The 21,953-nt window shown below is 35.6% G+C and overlaps 2 protein-coding genes across 2 annotated transcripts; one reads left to right on the forward strand and one right to left on the reverse strand.

The window, feature by feature from the left end:
- Nucleotides 1-79: 79 nt before the first annotated feature.
- On the reverse strand, nucleotides 80-11,215 carry capn2b (calpain 2, (m/II) large subunit b). The gene is made up of 21 exons (XM_056757941.1): nucleotides 10,884-11,215; nucleotides 9,653-9,722; nucleotides 8,608-8,726; nucleotides 8,142-8,275; nucleotides 6,538-6,706; nucleotides 4,815-4,898; nucleotides 4,645-4,730; nucleotides 4,142-4,210; nucleotides 3,882-4,042; nucleotides 3,547-3,716; nucleotides 2,892-2,903; nucleotides 2,552-2,763; nucleotides 2,357-2,393; nucleotides 2,127-2,192; nucleotides 1,629-1,686; nucleotides 1,481-1,545; nucleotides 1,160-1,228; nucleotides 962-1,040; nucleotides 705-821; nucleotides 456-514; nucleotides 80-371 (listed from the first exon to the last, which is right to left on the reverse strand). Exons 1-21 carry the CDS (start codon nucleotides 11,118-11,120, stop codon nucleotides 348-350), a joined length of 2,097 nt encoding a protein of 698 aa, XP_056613919.1. The 5' UTR covers nucleotides 11,121-11,215; the 3' UTR covers nucleotides 80-347.
- A 1,362-nt stretch (nucleotides 11,216-12,577) lies between these two features.
- LOC130429719 (calpain-2 catalytic subunit-like) lies at nucleotides 12,578-20,429 on the forward strand. The gene is made up of 21 exons (XM_056758438.1): nucleotides 12,578-12,893; nucleotides 13,350-13,419; nucleotides 14,601-14,719; nucleotides 14,789-14,922; nucleotides 15,196-15,364; nucleotides 16,291-16,374; nucleotides 16,454-16,539; nucleotides 16,619-16,693; nucleotides 17,217-17,377; nucleotides 17,469-17,638; nucleotides 17,817-17,828; nucleotides 17,948-18,159; nucleotides 18,429-18,465; nucleotides 18,848-18,913; nucleotides 19,015-19,072; nucleotides 19,145-19,209; nucleotides 19,424-19,492; nucleotides 19,581-19,659; nucleotides 19,739-19,855; nucleotides 19,957-20,015; nucleotides 20,097-20,429. The coding sequence occupies exons 1-21, from the start codon at nucleotides 12,657-12,659 to the stop codon at nucleotides 20,118-20,120; spliced, it is 2,103 nt and encodes a 700-aa protein (XP_056614416.1). The 5' UTR covers nucleotides 12,578-12,656; the 3' UTR covers nucleotides 20,121-20,429.
- The last annotated feature ends 1,524 nt before the right edge of the window (nucleotides 20,430-21,953 follow it).

Here is a 21,953-nt window from a genome sequence, read left to right on the forward strand (position 1 = left end):
ACACCATCTATATGGGACACCGGAAGCAGAGAATCTCTGTCTTAAGTGTTTCTTTCCTCAAACAAATAAATAAATGAAAGAGTTTAAAAAGTGTTTAATAGTGTACTTTGGGAACAAATAACAATACATACACTATTTTTTATTGCATAGTGGTTCATCAAATTGCCATTTGTAAACACAAAGCGTGGCACAAGCACATAAAATCATGCAACACTTTGGATGAAAGACAGACAAAAAGTGCCGAATACAGTTCATGTATAAAAGTATAGTAAATACCCATCTTTATTAATTAAATCATGTCATCCTATTCATATGTCCATGAATGGCGTGGCCTGGTGACTGGATATTTAAATCATAGTGAAGTTCAGCCACTAAAAGAGACAAAAAGATTTCGGTAAAAATGCTCATTTATAAGATTCAATTTTACACTAAAATAAACTGCATTGTTTTCTAACCTGCTGAAAGTCAAGCTCAATGAAGCCAGTTTGGTGGGGATCAAGTGTCTTGAAAATCCCTGGAAAAGGAGACAAATTAAATGACACAGAAGAGAGGACTATATCAAATACTTATGCTTACTTAAATTCTCGCAATAATCTTTCTGTGCTGATTGTGAACAATAATGGGAATTGTGTGCATTTCAGTTAAAAGTGTAATACACATGAATACACAAAAAAGACCCAATGACAAAAATAACGCAGACTTACGGAACATCATCTCCAGACGCATGAGGCAGGCCACAAAGTTATCAAAGTCCATGGTCATGTCTGGCTCAGCATAACGTGCCACCAGTTGCTGATAGATAGTGTTATTAAGACGGAAACCTAAAAGATAAAGGACACCATATATGGCGATCATTAAAAAAATTAATTATTTGCGTGTACATAAAGTATTTGCAAGTGTCTTACAAAATGTGAATCACACATAAACGTGGTCATGTGGTCAAGAAATTGGCTTGACTCACCCGCTTCCTTAAGAGCCATACGCATCTCCGGAGTGCTCATGGTCCCAGAGTCATCCATGTCAGTCTTCTTATAGATTCCCTAAGGCAAAAGAAAACAACACATTGTGGATTTAACCATTATGTTAAATGTGAAATGGCATAGTTTTATAAATACAGGCTTTTATATCAGATAAGAAAGCAATGTGGTAAATATCTTACAAGATATCTCTGCACTTTCTTCCAAAGGGTAGCAAACTCTCCCAGACCAAGTTTCCCATTGCTGCTGCCCTGGGACATGGTTAATGAAAACTTACAGAGACTATTTGTGACACATCTGCAGATTTTATGCAAATGAGGAGAGATGGAATGACGCAGACACCAATGAGAGTTACCAATGATTCAAGTCTGCAAGCAACCCACAATTATACACAAACAAGCTATGACAGAGACACTTGTGCAGACCAAATTCTTGTAATTCCTGGACCGTGCACATTATGTCATGTTAGCATTAATGCCATACATTTGCAGCTGAGAGGATACGTCCATAAGGTTCACCATGGTTCGACACGTCTCCATGCTAAAGCCATCTGTTTTTATGTCATTTCCTGCAAAAGACCACAACACAAAACCATTTAGTCTTGCATATTGTTTGTATTCAGAGAAAACAAAAGGCTAGAAGAAAACTTACGTTTTGCGATTATTTTGTTTAAAATGGTCTGGAGCTCTGTGGCTGAGATTTCCATGTCCTAGAGAGAGTAAGCGAACCTTGATTGATGCAAATCTTAAGCATTGTAAATGTTTTCTTAAGATATTTCTGACTTTTTGTCTTGTCTTGTTTTCTAGTAAAAATGTCTTTAAAAAAATCTTAAATCAAGATACATTTACTCAAGCAGAATACATTTAGTCTTATTTTCTGGAAAAATAATGGTCAAAAATAGTTTATGGTTAAAATATAGACACATATCTGCCAATGGGTTAGAGTAAGAAAATAAACTTTAAAAAAGTTCCCTTAATTCAGGTGTTCTGTCAAATAGTTTTAAACATCTTTTTTTTGCTTTTAAATCAGAAAAAAAGAAATAATATCTTGTTCTAAGAATTTTTAGATACTTGTAACGGAAAACATTACAAAAATACGAATTAAGAAATTAAATTTTTGCAGTATACTGTAGTAACTTTTGTCACTCACAGCTCCGGCTAGTTTTGTGAACAGACCCCTGAACCCAGAATCAACCTCGCCATCCGACACGGTCTCCTGAAAACAAAAGAGAACACAGTTTAAAGGACTATTCCAGGTTTAATGCAACTGGAGATACATAATTTTTTTTGCGACAATGCCATTTATTGTGTCCAAAATTTGTCACAGTGAACAATAAACTTTTGATAGCATTAGCAAAAACTGTCATTTGAGTTGCTTACATCCGGTAAGTCGGCCTCCACAGGGTCATCACATGGTCTAGTAGGACACAATTAGACAAATTAGGTGATAAAATAAAACTAAGGACTAAGCATTTGAACATTAAATATTATTGTAATTTTTTTTATATGAAACCAAAGAATTCATTGCTTCCACTCAACCAACACCCCCTCCCGACACAGATGTGAATATATTACAATGTCTCAGTCTGTTTTTCGGAAAACACGCGCAGGCAGAAGTCTCCGTCCTTATGGGGTTCGTAGGTGGATGGTACGATGAGGTACTCTCCGGCCGGCAGTTTGAAGCGTGTGCATACCTCTCTCAGGTTAATGAAAGTCTCAGAGCGAGCTTTCTGTGCATGTGACAAGAAGAAATTCTTATCCAGGTGCACGTCCCTCTGTCCGTGAAACTGGCAGAGAAATAAACAGATCAGTGAGTCTGTCACTGCTCCAGCGAATTGTATTCTACAGCATTCATTGTTGAGTGTAACTGGTCAAGAAAGGAAGAAGCCGAGCCCGATTGAAGTTGAACACTAACCTGTGGAGGTAACTGTGGAAACACAAAAAAGTACATTAGAACACAAATATTTGTAAAATTGAGTTAGATTTGTACATTTTGAGAATGGTACCTATGGTAAAATGATTTCCTGTTGTTATGTAGTTGCTAAGATGTTCTGTAGTGGTTTTAGCTCGTTGCTAGGCGGTTGCTAAGGAGTTCTAAGCAGTTTAAGTCTTCTGCTATGTGGTTGCTAAGGTGCTCTATTTGGTTTTAGCTTGTTGATATGTGGATTCTAATGTGTTCTTAGTGTTTTAAGCTTGTTGTTATGCGATTGCTAGGTGTTCTTTGTGGTTTAAGTCTGTTGCTATGTTGTTGCTAAGGTGTATTATGTGGTTTTAGCGTGTTGGTATGTGGTTGCTAAGGTGCTGTAAGAGGTTTTAGCCTGTTGCTATGTGGTTGCTAAGTTGTTCTTTGTGGTTTTAGGTTGTTGTTATGTGGTTGCTAAGGTGTTCTTAACTGTTTTAGCTTGTTGTTATGTGGTTGCTAAGGGGTTCTAAGCTGTTTTAGCCTGTTTCTATGTGGTTGCTAAGGTATTCTAACTGGTTTTAACCGGTAGCTATCTGATTGCTAAACTGCGCTTTGTTGTTTTATCATGTTGCTATGTGGTTGCTAAGTCTCTGCTTTCTCCTCTCACCTCGTAGATAGCAAAGCCGACAGTGTGCATGTCCTCCCCGACTTTCCGGAGGCGCCGCCGGTTCTTCTGAATCAGTCCAATAACAAAACTACACCCCACCTCATTATCCTCTGGATCATCATCCTCCTCATTCAATTTAATCACATACTGAGGATTCATCCAGAATGTGTCTGTGGAACAATACAGTCATTTAAAAAAAATACTTGAAAACATGTTGAAAGGACATGTTTTATATATAAAACAAATTATAAATAAAACAGTGTATAACAATAAAGCGCATCTATGTAAATACTTATGGCTCAAAATTAGCCCCGTTGAGATGCTCATGTACTTACAAGCATTATTTCGGCAGCCACCAGCAGTGGAGCCTTTTCTCCATGTGCCGTCGAAGTTATTAACCGCCCAGTGTTTTACAGAATCACTCGTAATGGTGTCTGGGGTCAGCGTGCAGATCTCTATACGAGAATAATTCCGTTGGAATTCTGAGAAGGACATCCTGAATGAACAGACAAAACAACATATTTTATTACAAATGCCCCAAAAGATTAGCAAAAACTGAGCCACATCCATTGAAAAATGTATATATTAACAGTACCAGAATTCGCCGTCCTCAGCTCTGTTGTCTGGTCGCTCTGATGGATCCACACTGTTCCATTCAGACGAACTAAAAGAAAGAAAAATAAACATCTCATCTAATCATTAACAGTTCAGCTATTGAAGTACGGATGCCGCCTTCTCCAAATACGATTGCTCCATGCTTTCATCTGTTTACTGCTATATACAGGACATTTAGTTTAGTCAATCATTACAGTACACTTATAGAGCTCTTAAATTACAGTCTATCTGTACCATAGTATATCGTTTTTAAATATGGAGCTGGCAAGGTCAAAACAAGGTTGTTGTTCACAAGTCAGTGAATTAAGGTTAGAACATCATTATTATGAAGATCCTGTTTTTACAGTAGTTTTCATATTTCGTGGTGTAAATGATCTGGGAAGGAAGCTTTGCTTCCTGTATGTTCCTCTATGTCGGATTATAATACAGTGAATCGGTTTGTATTTATATTGTTGTGTATTGCTGACTGTAATTGAAGCTTACTTATCACTCCAAGCCCCGGTCCACTCCACCTGACCCCAGGGGTTCCGCATGCGGACCAGCTTCTCCTTTTGCCCGCGATAGTTCACCTGAGACACAAACATATACGTGACACATGATAAAATGTCTTAGTTGTGTTGTTAACACACATGAGTAAATAACTATGTATATACCTCAGTAGCCCCTGTAAGAGAGTATGCGTGGCCTTTCACCAGCTTCTGGCGAGTGACAGCTTCTGAATCAGCAGCGCTTGTGATCTAAACCATTAGAAATAAACAAAGAACAAGTGAGTAGAATGGCAATAGCATTATAGACCGTTTCATCGGATACACACACCTGGCCTTAATTAAACTTCCGGTCTGCGTTAGGTTTAAATATAACAATTTATTTTATATTTAATTTATATCAATATTCATTTTTTTATATTTTATTGTGTATTAATGAGTGCTGACAATCGATTAAAAAATGATGAATTAATTGTTTTGTGAATGAATCACGTTTAAATTCACATGACGGTATTATTTTAATAGATTCTAATAATGTTACATTTAATCTCCAAATAAATGTAGCAACAACGTAAATTCCATCATTTTATGAATGGAAACCTGCATCACTGTTATCTATACGTGATGAACCTATAAAATATTTTTTTCAGAATTTTAACATCAATTATAGCTGTTCAACATTTGAAGTATTATTGAGAGCTATCAATTTTAACTGAATTAGACTTTTAAAAACGTTGAATTTAAGTGAACTTAAAACCATCTTTACAAGCCCATTATAATATTTTATCTGCTACATTTCTAACAGGTATGAAATATGCACAAGTTCTCGAACACTTTACAGTCTTTAAAGCTAATTTCTACACTAACAGAAGATTAAATGTGATTAAAAGCTACAAAACACTTCTTCTTTTCTTTTGTTTTTTTTATTTACATTAGTGACAGGAGTCACAGCAGCAGGTTTAAGAATGAGACCCTCTTTAAGAGCTGCCGCTCGGATCTGACACGTTCCCCATTTTCACAACTCAATGCAATCATTTAAGATTTCATTTAACTCGTAGCAGTCTGTGCCTACAAAGATACTCAACAAATGTGCTTTAAGGCATATGTAGTAGAGTAGGCGGGGCGAGACCGTGGTTCGAGTCCAGTGAGTAATTGTGAACTAGCGCCAGCTGTGCGCACACCGGGCTCGAATCACGTAGGAGATGGGAGCATATAAAAGGAACGAGCGACCGGACCATCGAAGAGAGAGGACCTGGCCTGAAAATGTGTTATGTTTGTATTTGTATTTATATTTATGTTTTGTTCGCCGACGGTCGTCCGTGAGGGGCCGCCGGCTCTTATATTAATTTATTAAATGTTTAAAATGTCTTCCGGTTCCCAACTCCTTCCTTCCATTTTATGGAGATGTATTACAGCATAATTTTGTGTTTTTGTTTATTGAAGCATAAAAGACGCTTTCAAATCGTCCATAAATGGTTTAAAAGCCTTTGGATGAATAATAGCGTTATTATATAATGTAAGGATGACAGAAAAAAAGGATGCGCGTTATTCGTTTAATATTTTTGAGTTGATATAAAAAAAAATTGCACGCGTGAACGCTTTATTTTTGACAGCACCATTAAATTACATTACAACTACTCAACAGTTATTGATTCTTTGAGGTCTATGGAAAGTTAGGTTTATAAAATTATTTTGAAATATAAAATGAACGGGACTAAGCAACCAGGAAGTTGTCTTTAATTGATCATGTCGAAATGACATATTGTTGTGTACTAAATAAATGGCTTTTATTTTTTTGCATATTTCAATAGTCATAGGACATTCGCAGTCCAACAATCTAAACGCAGAAACACACAATATAATATGATATTTATCAATGCAAATATCTCACATCGATGGAGCATCCCAGTAAAGCTCCAGACTCCAGGGCTTTCTTAATGATCTGGAACATGTTTGGGGGTGCTTTACTCAGATCGTAGTTCTCAGCGATGCCCCCGGTGAAATCCTCAAAGCCCTCACTGGTAGAACCTCCAGACAGAGCTTCATAACAGCCATTTACTCTATATAACACACAACACAGCAAATCATTAGTGTTGATAAACAACATATACACATTGTATGATTTAGATAAACTATTATAAAACTTGTTGTTATTTAGTCCCGCTTAAGTTCTAATATGACACAAATGTACGGTCTTTGTCAACTGCTGTCAACGACGACAAAGAAAACGAGAAATAATGAGAGTAAGAGAACAAAGTGGACATGTCTAAGAAGGGTGTGAACTAAGGTAAAAAGAAACAAACACAGGGTTAAAACATACTCCTCAAAATGACACACCCTTGTTTCAGGAATACACCCGTCGGTGTCAAACTGCATATGCAAAGTTCTGTAACCCACAGACCTGGACGAAAACTGCACACTGTTGTCTTATATGTATATGCTGAATTCTGCATATTGCAGTTAAATGTCATAAAAAGTGTTAGATCCATTTAAAAGTATTACGCTCATTGGTAGTCAAATTATTAACAACCTTGTGAATAGCGAGAATTTGCATAAATCTGTAAAGTTTAAGGACACGTTGCGCTACATGTGTTTGCACATCACTGCACATTTACATGTCTGCATTCGGCAGACGCTATTATCCAAAGTGACTGATGGTCCATTCAAGGTAACCGTTTCTCAGCAAGCGCATCCACTGGAAATCAAACTTTTGACCCGGAAATGTGACATCAGTGACGCATGTACACCACATTGTACCAGTTGATCTATAATGCAATTGACACAACATGCCAAACTTAACTATCTAAGGTTTTTCTTTAAAATAATGTGTAAGTATAAAAAAACATTAAATTAACCTTCTATTGTTTTCATTTCACTAATTCCAGAAACATTTTCATTATAACATTAACATTATAATTTAACATCTATTAATCTAGGTCATTTACTATTGTTTATTGTAAAATTATTTGAGTTTTGTTTCTAGTTTAATTAATATTTAAAATTTGCATTTATTTTTTGATTTCATGTTTATTTATTTGTTTGTGTTCTATGTTGGTTTATAAGATTAATTTATTTTTATTTTACTTTTTATCTCATAATTTAAGTTTTTTATTTGTTTTATGATTAGTATGATTACAGTTAATTTTTTAGGCAACATTAACAGTTTTAATTTAGTCGAGTTTTTCCAATAATTTGTAGGGCCAAATTTTATTTGATTTCAATGTTTTCAAATTAAAGATTATAGTCAATTTAAATAATCATTCATTGTTTTTGTTAATTTACGTAAAGTTTATCATGCACAACACAATTTACGTTCCAAGTACTTAAACTTATTAGTTAAAATATTGGACAGCGCTCCCAAAAACTGATTATTATTTCTATTGTCTCTTAGTCCCCAGGTTCCACAAAATAAGCTTCAATTCTGGTTGAAGCAGTTTTAGCTAAACTGTTGTGAATGTCATCCTCCACACACAAAACACACAAACAAGGACATACTTAGCATAGGCTTTTTCCAGCAGGGCGCTCCAGAACTCGTTCCCCTCTGCGGAGTGAACAAACAGCAGCTCTCCGTTTTTCGCCGGCAGCCGGTCATCAATGACAACATCCACCCACTCGCCAAACTGCCAAAACTGAAGGTGCAGAGAGGTTAAGCTCCATTTGGTTGGAGTTAACAATGTGCAAAAGTACCAACAAACATACCACATATTGGCAGGTTTTTAGGTCCTTTAATTTTAAAAAATATAATAATAATACCTTTAATTTTAGATTAAATACATTGGAGTGCCACATAGATGGTATAGGACCTATCCCTTATTCATTATCATGGTATTTTATGGTAATTTATTATTATCATATAATACACCACTGTGCCCACATGTAACAACATACACAACAACTGCACATTTACTTTAAACAATAATAATTCATTGATATCGTAGCATGAACATGAACTTGTATATACCTGAAAATGGAAGATTCCTGCATAGTTGCTAGCAAAATCTTGCCCGCTAGGCACCACTCTTGCCAAAACATCTTCATTTTGAGTAAGAGAGGCTATGGCCGCTAGCAGCCAGCAGTCACCTGAAAATAACCGAGACAGGAAGTTAGATTTGTGTTTCTGCTCTGTGGTCTGAATGACTCTAAACAGTACTAAAGATTGAAAAGTGAATGTCTGCGGCAAGCTCTGTATCCTCAAGTCTTTCTATTAAAAGATTAAAACATAACCAGAATAATCTCAAATCTTACTTAAATGATTGAAAAGCTTCTAGATCAATGAGAATGGGCACATTGTGAAAAGGACATTCATACTGTGACACAACAAGCAAATGTGGTTGTGGTTTTCATTTCTTGCAAGTGGTAAGCTTCAGCGTTTGAGCAAGCACATGCATTTATGCATGCGTTCATGTATATATTCGTAAATTCTTGTGGGAATATGCTGTACTTAAAAGTAAAGACAAAAGGCTTATATGCCATCTGACACGCGCTCGTAAACTTGCGCAGCACCAGAGTTGAGCTCAAACAGGATAATTACAGCCATGTTTATCTCTTCAAAACCCTCTGGCCAATATCTCTGTTCAGGTGGTTTATATTAGATCTGGCTTGGAATGGGTAGATAATTATAAACACAGAGAAGAAAAACAAAAAAGGACAAAGGGTATGCATACAACAGACAGTTAGATCACATTAGGAATACAAGTGGAAAGCCACGATAAAGACAAACAATGAGAACTAGATGAACAGTAAAAGCATCGTTTAAAACATGGCACTCCTTTTTTTTCTCGGTATTGAACCGTGTGTTTGTTTGTAAAGTTTCCCATGAATTCAAGTCATTATTAAACTTTGATATAATTAACAAGTCAGGTTGTAAGAGGTTTCTTCTACCTGATCTGACCCTAAAACTTTACGTCTGATGAGTCAGGATGTACTATTAAATATTTTACTAGTGCATATAGGTATATCTAACTAAGTTATTTGCACAAATAGTTGTTTTAAATAGCAAAACGTACCTAGTGCTCCTTGACAAATATCCGTTCTTGTGGCTCCACCGATAATGAATTCAGGATTTGAGCACAGCTCCTGCCGAAGACACCAAAACAACATGTTTATGAAGCTGAATCATAAAATGCAATGCAATATAGTTCTTATGTTACTTTGATTGAATAATGTAAAAGGTATAGACATACATTGACAACAATAGGATTGGGAATGGTTTGCATTTACATTTTACATTTACATTTAGTCATTTGGCAGACGCTTTTATCCAAAGTGACTTACAGTGCACTTATTACAGGGACAATCCCCCTGGAGCAACATGGAGTAAAGTGTCTTGCTCAAGAACACACTGGTGGTGGCTGCTGGGATCGAACCAGCAACCTTTGATTTACCAGTTCAGTAGTTTAACCCACTAGACCACCATCTCACATTTAAAGGGATAGTTCACCCCAAAACAAAAATTCTGTTTATGCACCCTTGTGTTATGTCATACCTGTATACATTACTTTGTTCTGATGAACGCAGGAGAAAGATATTTGGAAGAATGTTGGTAGTTTTCAGTTCCGGGACATTATTGACTACCATAGTAGGAAAAATGTAATGGTAGTCAAAGGTGACCCAGAACTGTTTGTTTTCCTAAATTCTTCATAATATCTCCTCGAAGCACATACCTACTATAGTCTTGGATTAATGCAGGACTGAAAATTGCTCACATTCTTCGAAAATATCTTTCTCTGTGTTCATCAGAACAAAGAAATGTATACAGGTTTGGAACAACCTGACGGTGAGTAAATGATGATCATTTTTGAGTTGAACTAACCATCCTAAAAACAAAAAACATAGAGTAGGCTATACTGCCTTATTTTGTCAAATCTTTCTTTTTGCATTGTTGTGGTCACACTGCGCAGAATTGAACGGAACGCACGAGTAAAGACGCGTTTTAAAAAGTTGACATGTTTGACACGCCCCCTAAAACGCGTCGCTCAAAAAAAGAAACGCAAGGGGAAAAAAACGAGACGCGAATTAAGAAAATAACGCAAACGAAACTCGAAAACGCGTCCTGCGTCAACTCTTGTGCAAACTTATTTAAAGAAGCTATTACTAAAATGAAGTTACAACAAGTAAAAACTAGAGGGTCAACTTATTTAACGCGACACACAAAAAAAGGATTTCCCGTTAAACGCAGACATGACGCATTACGCATTCAATTGTAAAAGTTTGCTTGTAAATAAACGGAGAGCATACCCCTGGTCTTTTCCATTCTGTTCCTCTGGTTTTGGAAGAGCTAGCTCCGAGTTCTTTAAAGCCAAGAGATTCGGGTGCGGCTGGGAAAGTCGGGTCTATGAACAGGGTCCCGTTGCTCTGGCATTGCCTCCTGAGCGCCTCAAAGTCTTGGTTCAGATATTTAATGGCATTGGCGTTTGTTCCGAAGCCTGCAGCCTGCGCTCTCTTCTTTGCCAGGGCAGATGCTACTCCCGACATTTTCCGCTTCTGGAAGTCCAAAAAAATCTATGAAATGTATAAATGTCTTGATGCTTCTACTTAGATAGTAACAGTTCTCCGCCCAAAACTTTACAGGCGTGGTCAGGCTGTCATGAGCTGGTTTTTTACGCACACAGTACAGAACAGGAAGAATACAAGAAATACAACGACGAGCTTTTCCAGTGACATTAATGTACTGATTGTAACTATTATTGTTATTATTACAATAACGTGATGTATTTTATTGATTTTTTTATAGTTACACGATAACTTTTCACGATAAAGTTATTTTTATTGTGTTAATGCTTTTCTTATTACAAGCACTATTGACTATGGGTGCACCGTTACCTTTTAATAACATTTATGTCTTTTAGCGATTGTGCACGCATTTTAGACATAATTCCTTTGGGGCATATTTGACATTTTCTTCAAAAGGTTAAGAAATGTATTTGTTGCTTAACACTGCCATCTGCCGGATGTTAAGGACGACGCACGTGCATTTTCTGTGCACGAAGAAACCCGCCCACGAGATGACGTCATTGGCATTCAAGCTTGCTCTGTGTTGTCATATATGTTATATTCTTTGCTATCAATTGGACCATAAAATTCAATAACAAATACAACTGGTTTCTTTTTGTTGACGTTTATGCACCATTCATAAGTGAAATACATTTAATTTATCCCTGCGGCAGATTTATTATAATGTTATTTACTGTATAGTTGTAGTTTATTAACATTGTGAATCTAAATAAATAATATATTCGTTTTTTTTTGTTTTTACATTTATTATAACATTATTTTTAATTATTCAATATTACTTAATTTTTAATTTATTGTTTATTTTTCATATTTCTATATAATTTTAATTCATTGTTAGCCCTATTTTAGTTATAGTTTATTTATTTTTTAAATAACAACTTTAGTGCCTCAACTTAAACTTATTTCAGTTTATTGCTAAGGCAACATGTCTGATTTTCGTTCAGTTAAAGTTTTCTTTAATAATATTTAGGGCTATCTTTTTTATTTTAATCAACAGAAATGTTGTAATAGCTTTAGTTTTAGTAAACTAGTATAGCCTTGCTGTGTGGAAGGAAAACATTACAATTGATTAAAGCAATAAACTTTAAAAAAGAAAGCACAAAAATCTGAACATTCCAACTATGACAATTGCAAAAAGTTAGTTGACATATAAGCATGTGATATATTCTTTGAAAATTTCGAGTACCAAATATCCAGGATCATCCAAACCATACATAGCCCAGCTTTATTCTATACACTTTGCATTTTATTTCTTAAAAATGCAACCTTAGCTTAAATGTAATTTGATACAAAACCATTGTGAAAAGAAACAAAAACTGAGCCCATAAGCACTATACCTGCACACAGGTGAACGTGACCCCGCCCCCCACACCTTTTCAAAGACGGACATCACACTTCACACAAAACCATCATTGACTCATATGACCAGCCACACACCAGAGTTTTGTAGCTCACTGTTCGTGTCGTTTTGACTTAAACACTTGATAAACAGACAGAATGAGCAACATTGCAAAGTTTCTTTCTAAAAGGCAGGACAGAGAAGAAGGTGTTGGGACGAATGAGAGGGCGATACCCTTTAACAAGCAGGACTACCAGAGTCTAAAGCGTGAATGTTTGGAGAGAAAAACATTGTTTCGTGACCCGACCTTCCCAGCCGATTCTGAGTCGCTGGGATACAATGAACTTGGGCGGTATTCCTTCAAGACTCGAGGAGTGGACTGGAAGAGACCAAAGGTAATATATTGTTTGTGTGTTAAAAAAACTAGTTTTAATGGATGAATACAAAGAACTTCGTATAATGATGAAAACATTAAGACAATCTAAACAGATTTTTTTTATTTGATGTAAAATAAATTTTGTAAGGTTACACGTCATTTATGTTTAAAAGTGTCAGGTGAAATATATACTCACCATGGTAACCGACAGACACTCAGGTTTCCTGAGATAAGAGAAGTCTATGTGTTTGTTGATACTTACAACCGCCTCTGCTTTTTGTTTCATGTTGCTATACAAATAAAACAGTTTTAACTGTTCCTTCCCTCTAAAAACACAATAGCCACAGTATATAAATTGATGTCTGTTTAACTACTAAACCTTTTATGTTGCTGTTTGCCTAAAGCAAATATACATTTTTTATTCATGTATAGCATCGAGCAGAAATGACATTAATGATCTAATTGTCTTTTTAAGGAGCTTTGTTCAAACCCCCAGTTCATTGTGGATGGTGCCAAGCGGACTGACATCTGCCAAGGGGCTTTGGGTGAGAAAATACATGTCGGGGTCAAACACACTGAATTATTTATGAATTCTACAAACATCAGTGAGGCGTAAAGGTTGTTTTTCACACTGTGGATTCCACACATATGGATTATTATTTAATAATTACCTCAGATATGGTGTATTTAGTTATGATATAATATGCTGTAGCTTGTAATCTGGTAGTGTGGCTATGGTGTGTCTCCGTCTACAGTGACGTGCAAATTAACACACCCCACCCTAAATTTACACAGACTTATATCAGGCAAAGCCAAGAACCGTGACAACAAATAAGCGCATTTAAAATGCAAATGTACAGCTTATACTGTATGATAGAGCCAAGAGAAAAACATCTTTAAAAAGCTCTTTAGTGCAAACGTTTATGTAGTAATTATAAAATAGATTTTTCATATTCTCTAAAAAAAACATTCACTTTATTATTATTATTCATTTATTTCAACTTTTTAAAAACTTGTTAAAAAATGTAAAACAATTTGATGAGTTTATATAATGTAATGTAAGTTGAAATGAATTTTTAAGCGAGTTTGATTGAATGATTATTATTAAAAAAATTACAAAAAAATTAGCCAACTTATTGAAAACAGGTTAAAATTGTAAATAAATTGATGAGTTCAAATAATTTAATGTAAGTTGAAATAAAATTTTAAAGCAGTTTGATAGAATTATTATTATTATTTATTTTAAAAGTGATTTCAACAAAAAACTGGCCACATTTTAAAACTGTTAATCTTTTTGATGAGTTAAACTTAAAGTAGTCATAGTAATGTAAGTTTAAACACATTTTAAAGGCAATTTTAATGTGTTTAAAAATCTAGTTCAAAATGTGCCGTATTTTAAGTTACAAGGCGCTGCTATGTGTTTCCTAGATGGTCTTTTTGGTGGTTGTTAGGAGTAAATACAAGTAAAGTCTTTAGCATGGGCCAACAAAAATAAATGTTATGGAAAAACACATTGTGATATAATGGATGGTGTGTCTTTGTGGTTAAAGATCTAGGTTGGTAACTCTTGGGTTTATTTGTGATGACCATCATGTCCTTGAGCAAGAAATCTTAAGCACATATAATTGCTCACTGAACTTGAGCAATACACTAGACAAGTGTTTCCTGATGGTTACTGTAAGCCAGTTTGCATAAAAGCATCACATGACATTTGATTTCTTTGCAGGCGACTGTTGGCTGCTGGCAGCCATTGCCTCATTGACTCTAGATAACAACATTCTGGAACGTGTAGTCCCACCTGGTCAGAACTTTACCGACGACTATGCCGGCATCTTTCACTTTCAGGTCAGGTCTGGTTTTCAATGTCACAACATGTCAGAAAAAGGTGTCTGACTGATGTTCTGTTTTCTGTAGTTCTGGCAGTATGGTGAATGGGTGGATGTTGTCATTGATGACCAGCTGCCCACCAAAGATGGAAAGTTGCTGTTTGTTCACTCGGCTGAGGGTTCAGAGTTCTGGAGCGCCCTGCTGGAGAAAGCTTATGCAAAGTGAGTGTGTTTGAGATAGAGGTACAGGTAATATGTTGGACAGTGCAGAACATGATATCTGTGTCCTTTGAAATGCTTGGTAAGCACTGCCCTGTGCCAGCAGCCACAGCCCAAAAATAAACCTTTTCCATTGCCTACAAAACATACAATGTTCATACAATAGAGAACAATTCTTCAAAAAATCTATTGTACAACACAAGCATGCATGGATATCTGCAAATGTTTTTATTATTGTTAACATACAGAAATAACATTTCCTGCTATATTTTGAAGGCTCAACGGCTCATATGAAGCTCTCTCGGGCGGCAGCACCAATGAGGGTTTTGAGGACTTCACTGGAGGAATTGCAGAGAATTATGAGTTGAGTAAAGCCCCTCCGCATCTGTTTAAGATCATTCAGAAAGCACTTGGGTTGGGCTCACTGCTCGGCTGCTCTATCGATGTAAGTAATCATAATCTTATTCAATTGGGTTTATGTTGTGTTGCCCATAATGTAAATACAGTTGCAACATTGACATGTAGAAATCTTTAAATATTTAGTTTGAGCACACTTAAGCTCTGGTTTACTAGGATTTCCTTGTGCAGTCTGACAAATTGCATGGAACTTTATAGTGGGTGATTTACTAATAATTGAGTAAATAACCCAACATGCAACTATTGTGGAGAAGCGCATATTTACTGTAAATGAGGGATAGTTTAATAATTTGCTGTTATTACTAAACACAAGCACTCAAGGCAACAACACCCTCAAATTAATGTATTTTATAACCAAAATAAAAAGTGTATACTGTACAATGGTATGAATAGTATATTAAAGTGCCAGTATGCAGATACATATTTTCTCTGTAATGGTTTACGGCTGGATACATTAGACATTTAGTTTTACATTCATAATATCACTCTGAAAATGTAGTTAATGTCACTGAGATTGTTTTTAGGATACTTGGGTGCTATTTAATGTATAGGGTTAATGCAATCTTTTTAGAAGTGTGTCATTTTAACACCATAAAATATAAAAAGAAAATAAGGTTTTCACCACAACTTTTCAAGACATTATTTAAGAAGACTGTGAAACTGACCCTCTAAAAACAATTTATAAAAAATGTACCTTCTTTGAGAATTATATTTCCCTAAATGTAATTTCACTAATGACAACATTAAAATATAAGTTCATATTTTACCCTCATGTTTCCATTTTCTCTGTTTTCTCTCATTTTCTCGCGTTTTGTTTTGATATATTTGTGTAATCTCTGTGTTTTACATAGACGTTTAAAAAAAAAAACAAGCCAATAAACCTAATACAGCAACACACATTTTGAAAATAATTTAATAGAACCATATGAAATTAGAATTATCTGTCATCTTTAGATAACCAGTTCATATGAAACAGAGGCGGTCACCAGCCTGAAGCTGGTGAAAGGACATGCGTACTCCGTTACTGGTGCAGAGGAGGTGAGACACTGTTTATATAATGAAAATAAAAGAATAAAGTTTTGAGCCCTGAGAAAAATATATCCCCTCTGAAATACAGGTTCATTACATCGGCCGTCCGGTGCAACTGGTTCGTATGAGGAACCCGTGGGGTCAGGTGGAGTGGACGGGCCCGTGGAGTGATAAGTGAGTTTATTCTTAACACGTTTGTTGCCAGTTATCGTCGAATCTTACCAGTAAGCTTTCTACAATATATCTTCTTCAGCTCCAACGAGTGGAATAATGTCCCGCCAGAGCAGAAAGCTAAACTGGGTTATTCAGCCGAAGATGGAGAGTTCTGGTAAGATTTAATTAGAAGAATAACCTTTTATACATTTTTTATAAAAAGAACCTTTGGTAATTTTTAAATAAAAACCTTTTGGTTTACTCAACTGTAGCTATTTAAACTACTTTTTTGACTGTTATTGAAGCAATGAAATAAAATGAATGTTTATCGGTTGGAGTTAATGTAGTTTTGTTGTATGTTCTTTTTAGTTTTATTTATATTTTTTATTTTATATAACAATTTTCCATCATTTAAGTATTTATTTGTTCATTTCGTATTGCTCTAAAAATACACGTTTATTTATAGGTTTTTTTGTCAAAACTTTTAATGCCTTAAATTTACTTCAGTTTATTGCTGTGGAAACAGTTCCGATTTCTTTAGTTTTCAAGTAATATTATGGCCAATATTTTATTTGATAGTTTTATTTTAAGTAAACTATGAAAACTTTGCTAGATGTGTGTACTCTGTAAACAAATGTTACTTTTTGTCAACATATTTTGTTTATCTCATTTTCTTATTTTATATCACTTCCTGTCAGGATGGCATATTCAGACTTCATAAAGCACTTCTCCAAGCTTGAAATCTGTAATCTAACCCCAGACACTCTGACCAGTGATGAGGTGGGCCATTGGAACTACTGTCAGTTTGAAGGAAACTGGAGGGTGGGCTCCACGGCAGGGGGCTGCAGGAACAACCCGGGTATCTTAAACCAATCACAATACATCGTATTAGCATTCATGTTTAATTCCACTTACAACCTTTTGTTAATCTTCTCGCTTCCTCTCTTCAGCTACATTTTGCTCAAACCTCCAGTTTGTGATCAAGCTGGAGGATGTTGATGATGATCCTCATGATGGAGAGGATGGGTGCACTTTGCTGGTGGGACTGATGCAGAAAGATGGACGTAAAGACAAACGTTTTGGACGGGACATGAATACCATTGGCTTTGCCATCTATGAGGTATTGCACACAGCCAGCAAAATTATACAGACAGAGTAAAAACATTGAAACTATTCTTACCGCCAACATTAGTTATTTTTTATTTAGGCAACAACAACATAACTTTCAAGACAAATTAGATATCCTTATCCAATTTCTCTTATCAGACAAATAATGACCTGTTGTTTGTGTGTTTCAGGTTCCAGATGAGGTGAGCTCTATTTGTTTTGTACATCAGTTTAACAGGATCTTAAAGGTTTGCAGATCAAGTCCTCTATCAAGTTATGCTTATTGGATGTGTGTGTTTGTGGCTGTGCTTGTGTCTTGCAGTACAAGGGTCGTAATAATATTCATCTTGGTCCTGACGTGCTCCTGCGTACAAGATCAATTGCAGGAAGCAGCACCTTTATTAACCTGCGAGAGATGAGTGAGCGGTTTAAACTGCCTCCCGGGGAATACGTCATCATCCCATCAACTTTTGAGCCCCATCGTAAGGGAAGTTTCTTACTGCGTGTGTTTACAGAGAAGGAGGTGGCCGCCAGGTTTGTCTAAATCGTTTTTTTATACTATGAGACTTGAAAATTGCTGTTTTTATAGGCTGGTGTTCTGATATTTGTTTATCCTTAAAAAAATGTGTGTTGTGTAGTTTAGTTTTATGCCACATGGTGGTACTATTGACCGGGTCTGCTTCACCTGGTGATATTAGCCACCTCAGGCACATCACACTAAAACTTTGCCTTTAACAATATCAGAGGACCTATTACATTAACATAACACGATGGAGGTACAATTCTGTCTCCTTTCTTTCCAGCCCCATGGATTCAAATATTACGGCAAACTTGAAAAAGGTAATGTGGAATATAAATAGCTGTAACGCTTTACATTAAGGTTCCCTTCATTAAGCATTTATAAATGTGTTAAAAATAAACACATTTATTAAGCATTTACAACATGTGAGTTTAAAATGGCTCACAATTTGTCAGGTATTTCATTAGAATTCCTTTTTATTTTTGCAGTTATAACTGCTTTATAATGCATTTGTAAAGGACTTGTTAATCATTAATGAACACATTAGCTTTAAAAAGGGAACATTCATGTAAAGTGTTACCAAAATGGTTTATAAATGTAGGCCAGTGACGCACATACATACATCAAATAATCTCAATGACATTTCATGAATCAAATAGTTTATTTCTGTCTAATCATTTTATTATTTTCATTCTTATTCAGGATTCCATATCTGAGAGTGACGTGGACCCGCATTTTAAACACCTTTTTGTGCAGATCGCTGGAAACGTGAGTTAAATGATTGTCTTGTCTTTATTTTTGGATCATTATTTTATTTGCATGTGCATCATGGATCACAGTCATGTTTACAGAGGATCTTTTCTACTTAGGACTCAGAGGTGTCTGTGTCAGAACTTCAACAGATACTAGACAACATTGTTTCTAAAAGTAGGAAAATCCACTTTTATTACACATCATTGCTGGATATTCTTGAGTAAAGTTGTATATTGTTTCACGCAGGAACTGAAATAAAGACTGATGGATTCACGTTGGAAACGTGCCGCCACATTATCAGCCTATTAGATGTATCCTTTCCTTACTAGATCATATAAACAAACAATACACAAATGACTAAACTTCTACTTCAACATCTAATAATATAATTAGAATATTGTGTTGGTTTTGTTAAAATGAATTTAAACACAGATATTCTCATGACATCATTCAAAGACTGCAGCAACATTTTATTATTTAACGCACTGCTATCATGACCCCACATGACCCTTGACCTTTGTCCAGAAAGATGGCAGTGGTAAACTTGGCCTGGTGGAGTTTCACACACTGTGGATAAAGATCCAGAAATATTTGGTAAGTATCAGCTTATACGCATAAAAGTTCTGGTCAGTTAATTGTGTTGCCGATGTGCTGAACAGAATTGTCTGTGATACCTCACCAGGAAGTTTTCAAGAGCCATGACACAGACAACTCGGGCACTATGAGTTCTCATGAGATGAGAGATGCAGCAAAGGAAGCAGGTCACGATTCTTTTCTAATGTGCAATGTAGATGTAAAAAGTGCTCACAATGAATCTGATTCGGCGGGTTTTCTCCACAGGGTTCCAGGTGAACAGTGAAATACTTCAGGTGATAATCTCCCGTTATGCCAACCAGCAGTATGCCATCGACTTTGATAGCTTTGTGGGATGCCTGATCCGCTTGGAGATGCTCTTCAGTGAGTTCTGCTGTTTATATAACAGAAAAGATTGTAGTTCCAATTGAATCTGTCAGATCTTCTGAAATTGATAGTTGACTTGTATTTTTTAATCTGCACAGAAATGTTTAAATTGTTCGATAAGAAGAATACCGGGAAGATGGAGCTGGATATCCTGCAGGTGAAGTGCTATGTGAATTTTGATGATTTTGTATTATTGTCAGTGTATCATTACGTTTACAGATGTTTTTCTGTGTTTTAGTGGCTTTGCTTGGCCCTCAGTTAAAAATCCACATGTTTCAAGAAGACCCAGGATTTCCTCAAGAAAAATGTCATGGTTGCAAAAGTAGAATCAACCAAAGTATTTTCAAAACTTTGAGTTGTCCTCAAAATACAGTTTGTTTGTGGTGCTCATCGGATGAAAATAAACGTAACTTACAAAACAGCTGGGTGTTCTACCAAAATGTGCATCTACATGAAAACTGTATATAAATTGAATCAGAACGAAATTGTTAAAGGCGAGATCAGCAGTTTCCAAATTACGCTTGTTTTGACAAGTCGGACCGAGTACCAAACCAACCTTGTAGCCGATCGGCAGTAAGGTGCACAATGCACAGGACAGACATTAGTCGAGCCGAGTGTTGACGAAAGCGAAAGATGGGAGTAGAGGTGTGTTTGTTTTAGTGATTTGAACATCAACAACGGCTTAGAGAAATCGGACACACCGTCTATAACTTATAAATGTCTTTAGCATTGGTCAGAAAATACTATCTGAGTGTCTAGACTAGTCTTTTAAATGTCTTCCCAAGAAGCTTCAAGAACCACAGAAAGTGTGCAAGACCACGTGGCAGTAAATCTCTGTCTGATTCTCATGGAAATAGTTTATCAAGGTAAGATTAAATCAGAGCTAGTTGGAAAATCATATCACACTCCTCAACCATTACCCGACAATCTCCAGACTGTAAAAACAAACAAGTTTGTGGTGTTTGTGGAGGGCAGTGTAAACAGTCGTCTGCAGGACGGTGCTACAGGAATTTAACATTAATCTTAGTTGCGATTCATCCCTATGAAGCACTTTATCATTAAATTGTGGCCTTTGTATAAAATCTAATACTGGGGTGCTTCGAACTAAATTACATATAATAATAGTATAACGACAGCTACAGGTTTGTTGTGGTGGTTTGCACGGCGGCAATGAAATACAAACAAACTACTGACATGAAAATAAACAGATCTAGCAATGCTGTCAATAGAATTACTGTATTTAAAACCATATGTGGCACACATGCTTTTTCATCGTTTACCTTATTATCATAGAAACAGTCAGAGTTCACTGGAAATACATATCACTCTGCTCAATCACGCCACGTCCCAAGAAACGCAGACATTTTGCGGGGTCAGTGTGTCTACGTTTACATTTAACATGAGATAGGATCTGATACAGCTGATCTGCATGTTTACATGTTTACATCTTGTGTCTTCTGTATCTGCCCTTAAAAAAAACCGAATTTTACAGATTATTCAGTTCTTCTCTTAAATGATTTTTCATGTAAAATGTCAAAAACGTAAAATTACAGAAATAGACCACAAATTTAAAAGAAAATCACGGTGGAATGTGTAATTTTACAGGGAGAACCTGTTATTTTACAGTTTGTTTATGGTGCCCCAGCTGCCAGAAAATATTTTTTTACAGTTTTTTTTAAATACACTCAATCAACTATAAATTACAGAACAAGACAACACATTTATAGGACAAATGGGGAAAACTAATTATAAATATCTTTGTATCCTATAATTTATACAGAAAACAAATATTTTACGGTATATTTCTGTTTTTCCAGTTTACGAAAAATGTCCACTTTTTTAAGGATTTTTCTACTAAGAAAATAAAATATTTAAATACAACATTATTTGTGTTCCTTTAACCTGTTGAAACAAAGTCTAGATTACTTGACTGAAAAGTTTTTTATGACCTATATAATCTTTTGATTTGAAGGCATTTGTCTGAATGTAATGTGTACAGAAATATATTTGTGCCAACATATTAATCGTTTCTATTGCAAATAAACAATTTAGATTAAAAATATTACATTTATTAGATGACTTTGGTGAGATAATG

This window comes from Triplophysa dalaica, chromosome 10 (genome assembly GCF_015846415.1).
Source record: "Triplophysa dalaica isolate WHDGS20190420 chromosome 10, ASM1584641v1, whole genome shotgun sequence".
NCBI lineage: Eukaryota > Metazoa > Chordata > Actinopteri > Cypriniformes > Nemacheilidae > Triplophysa > Triplophysa dalaica.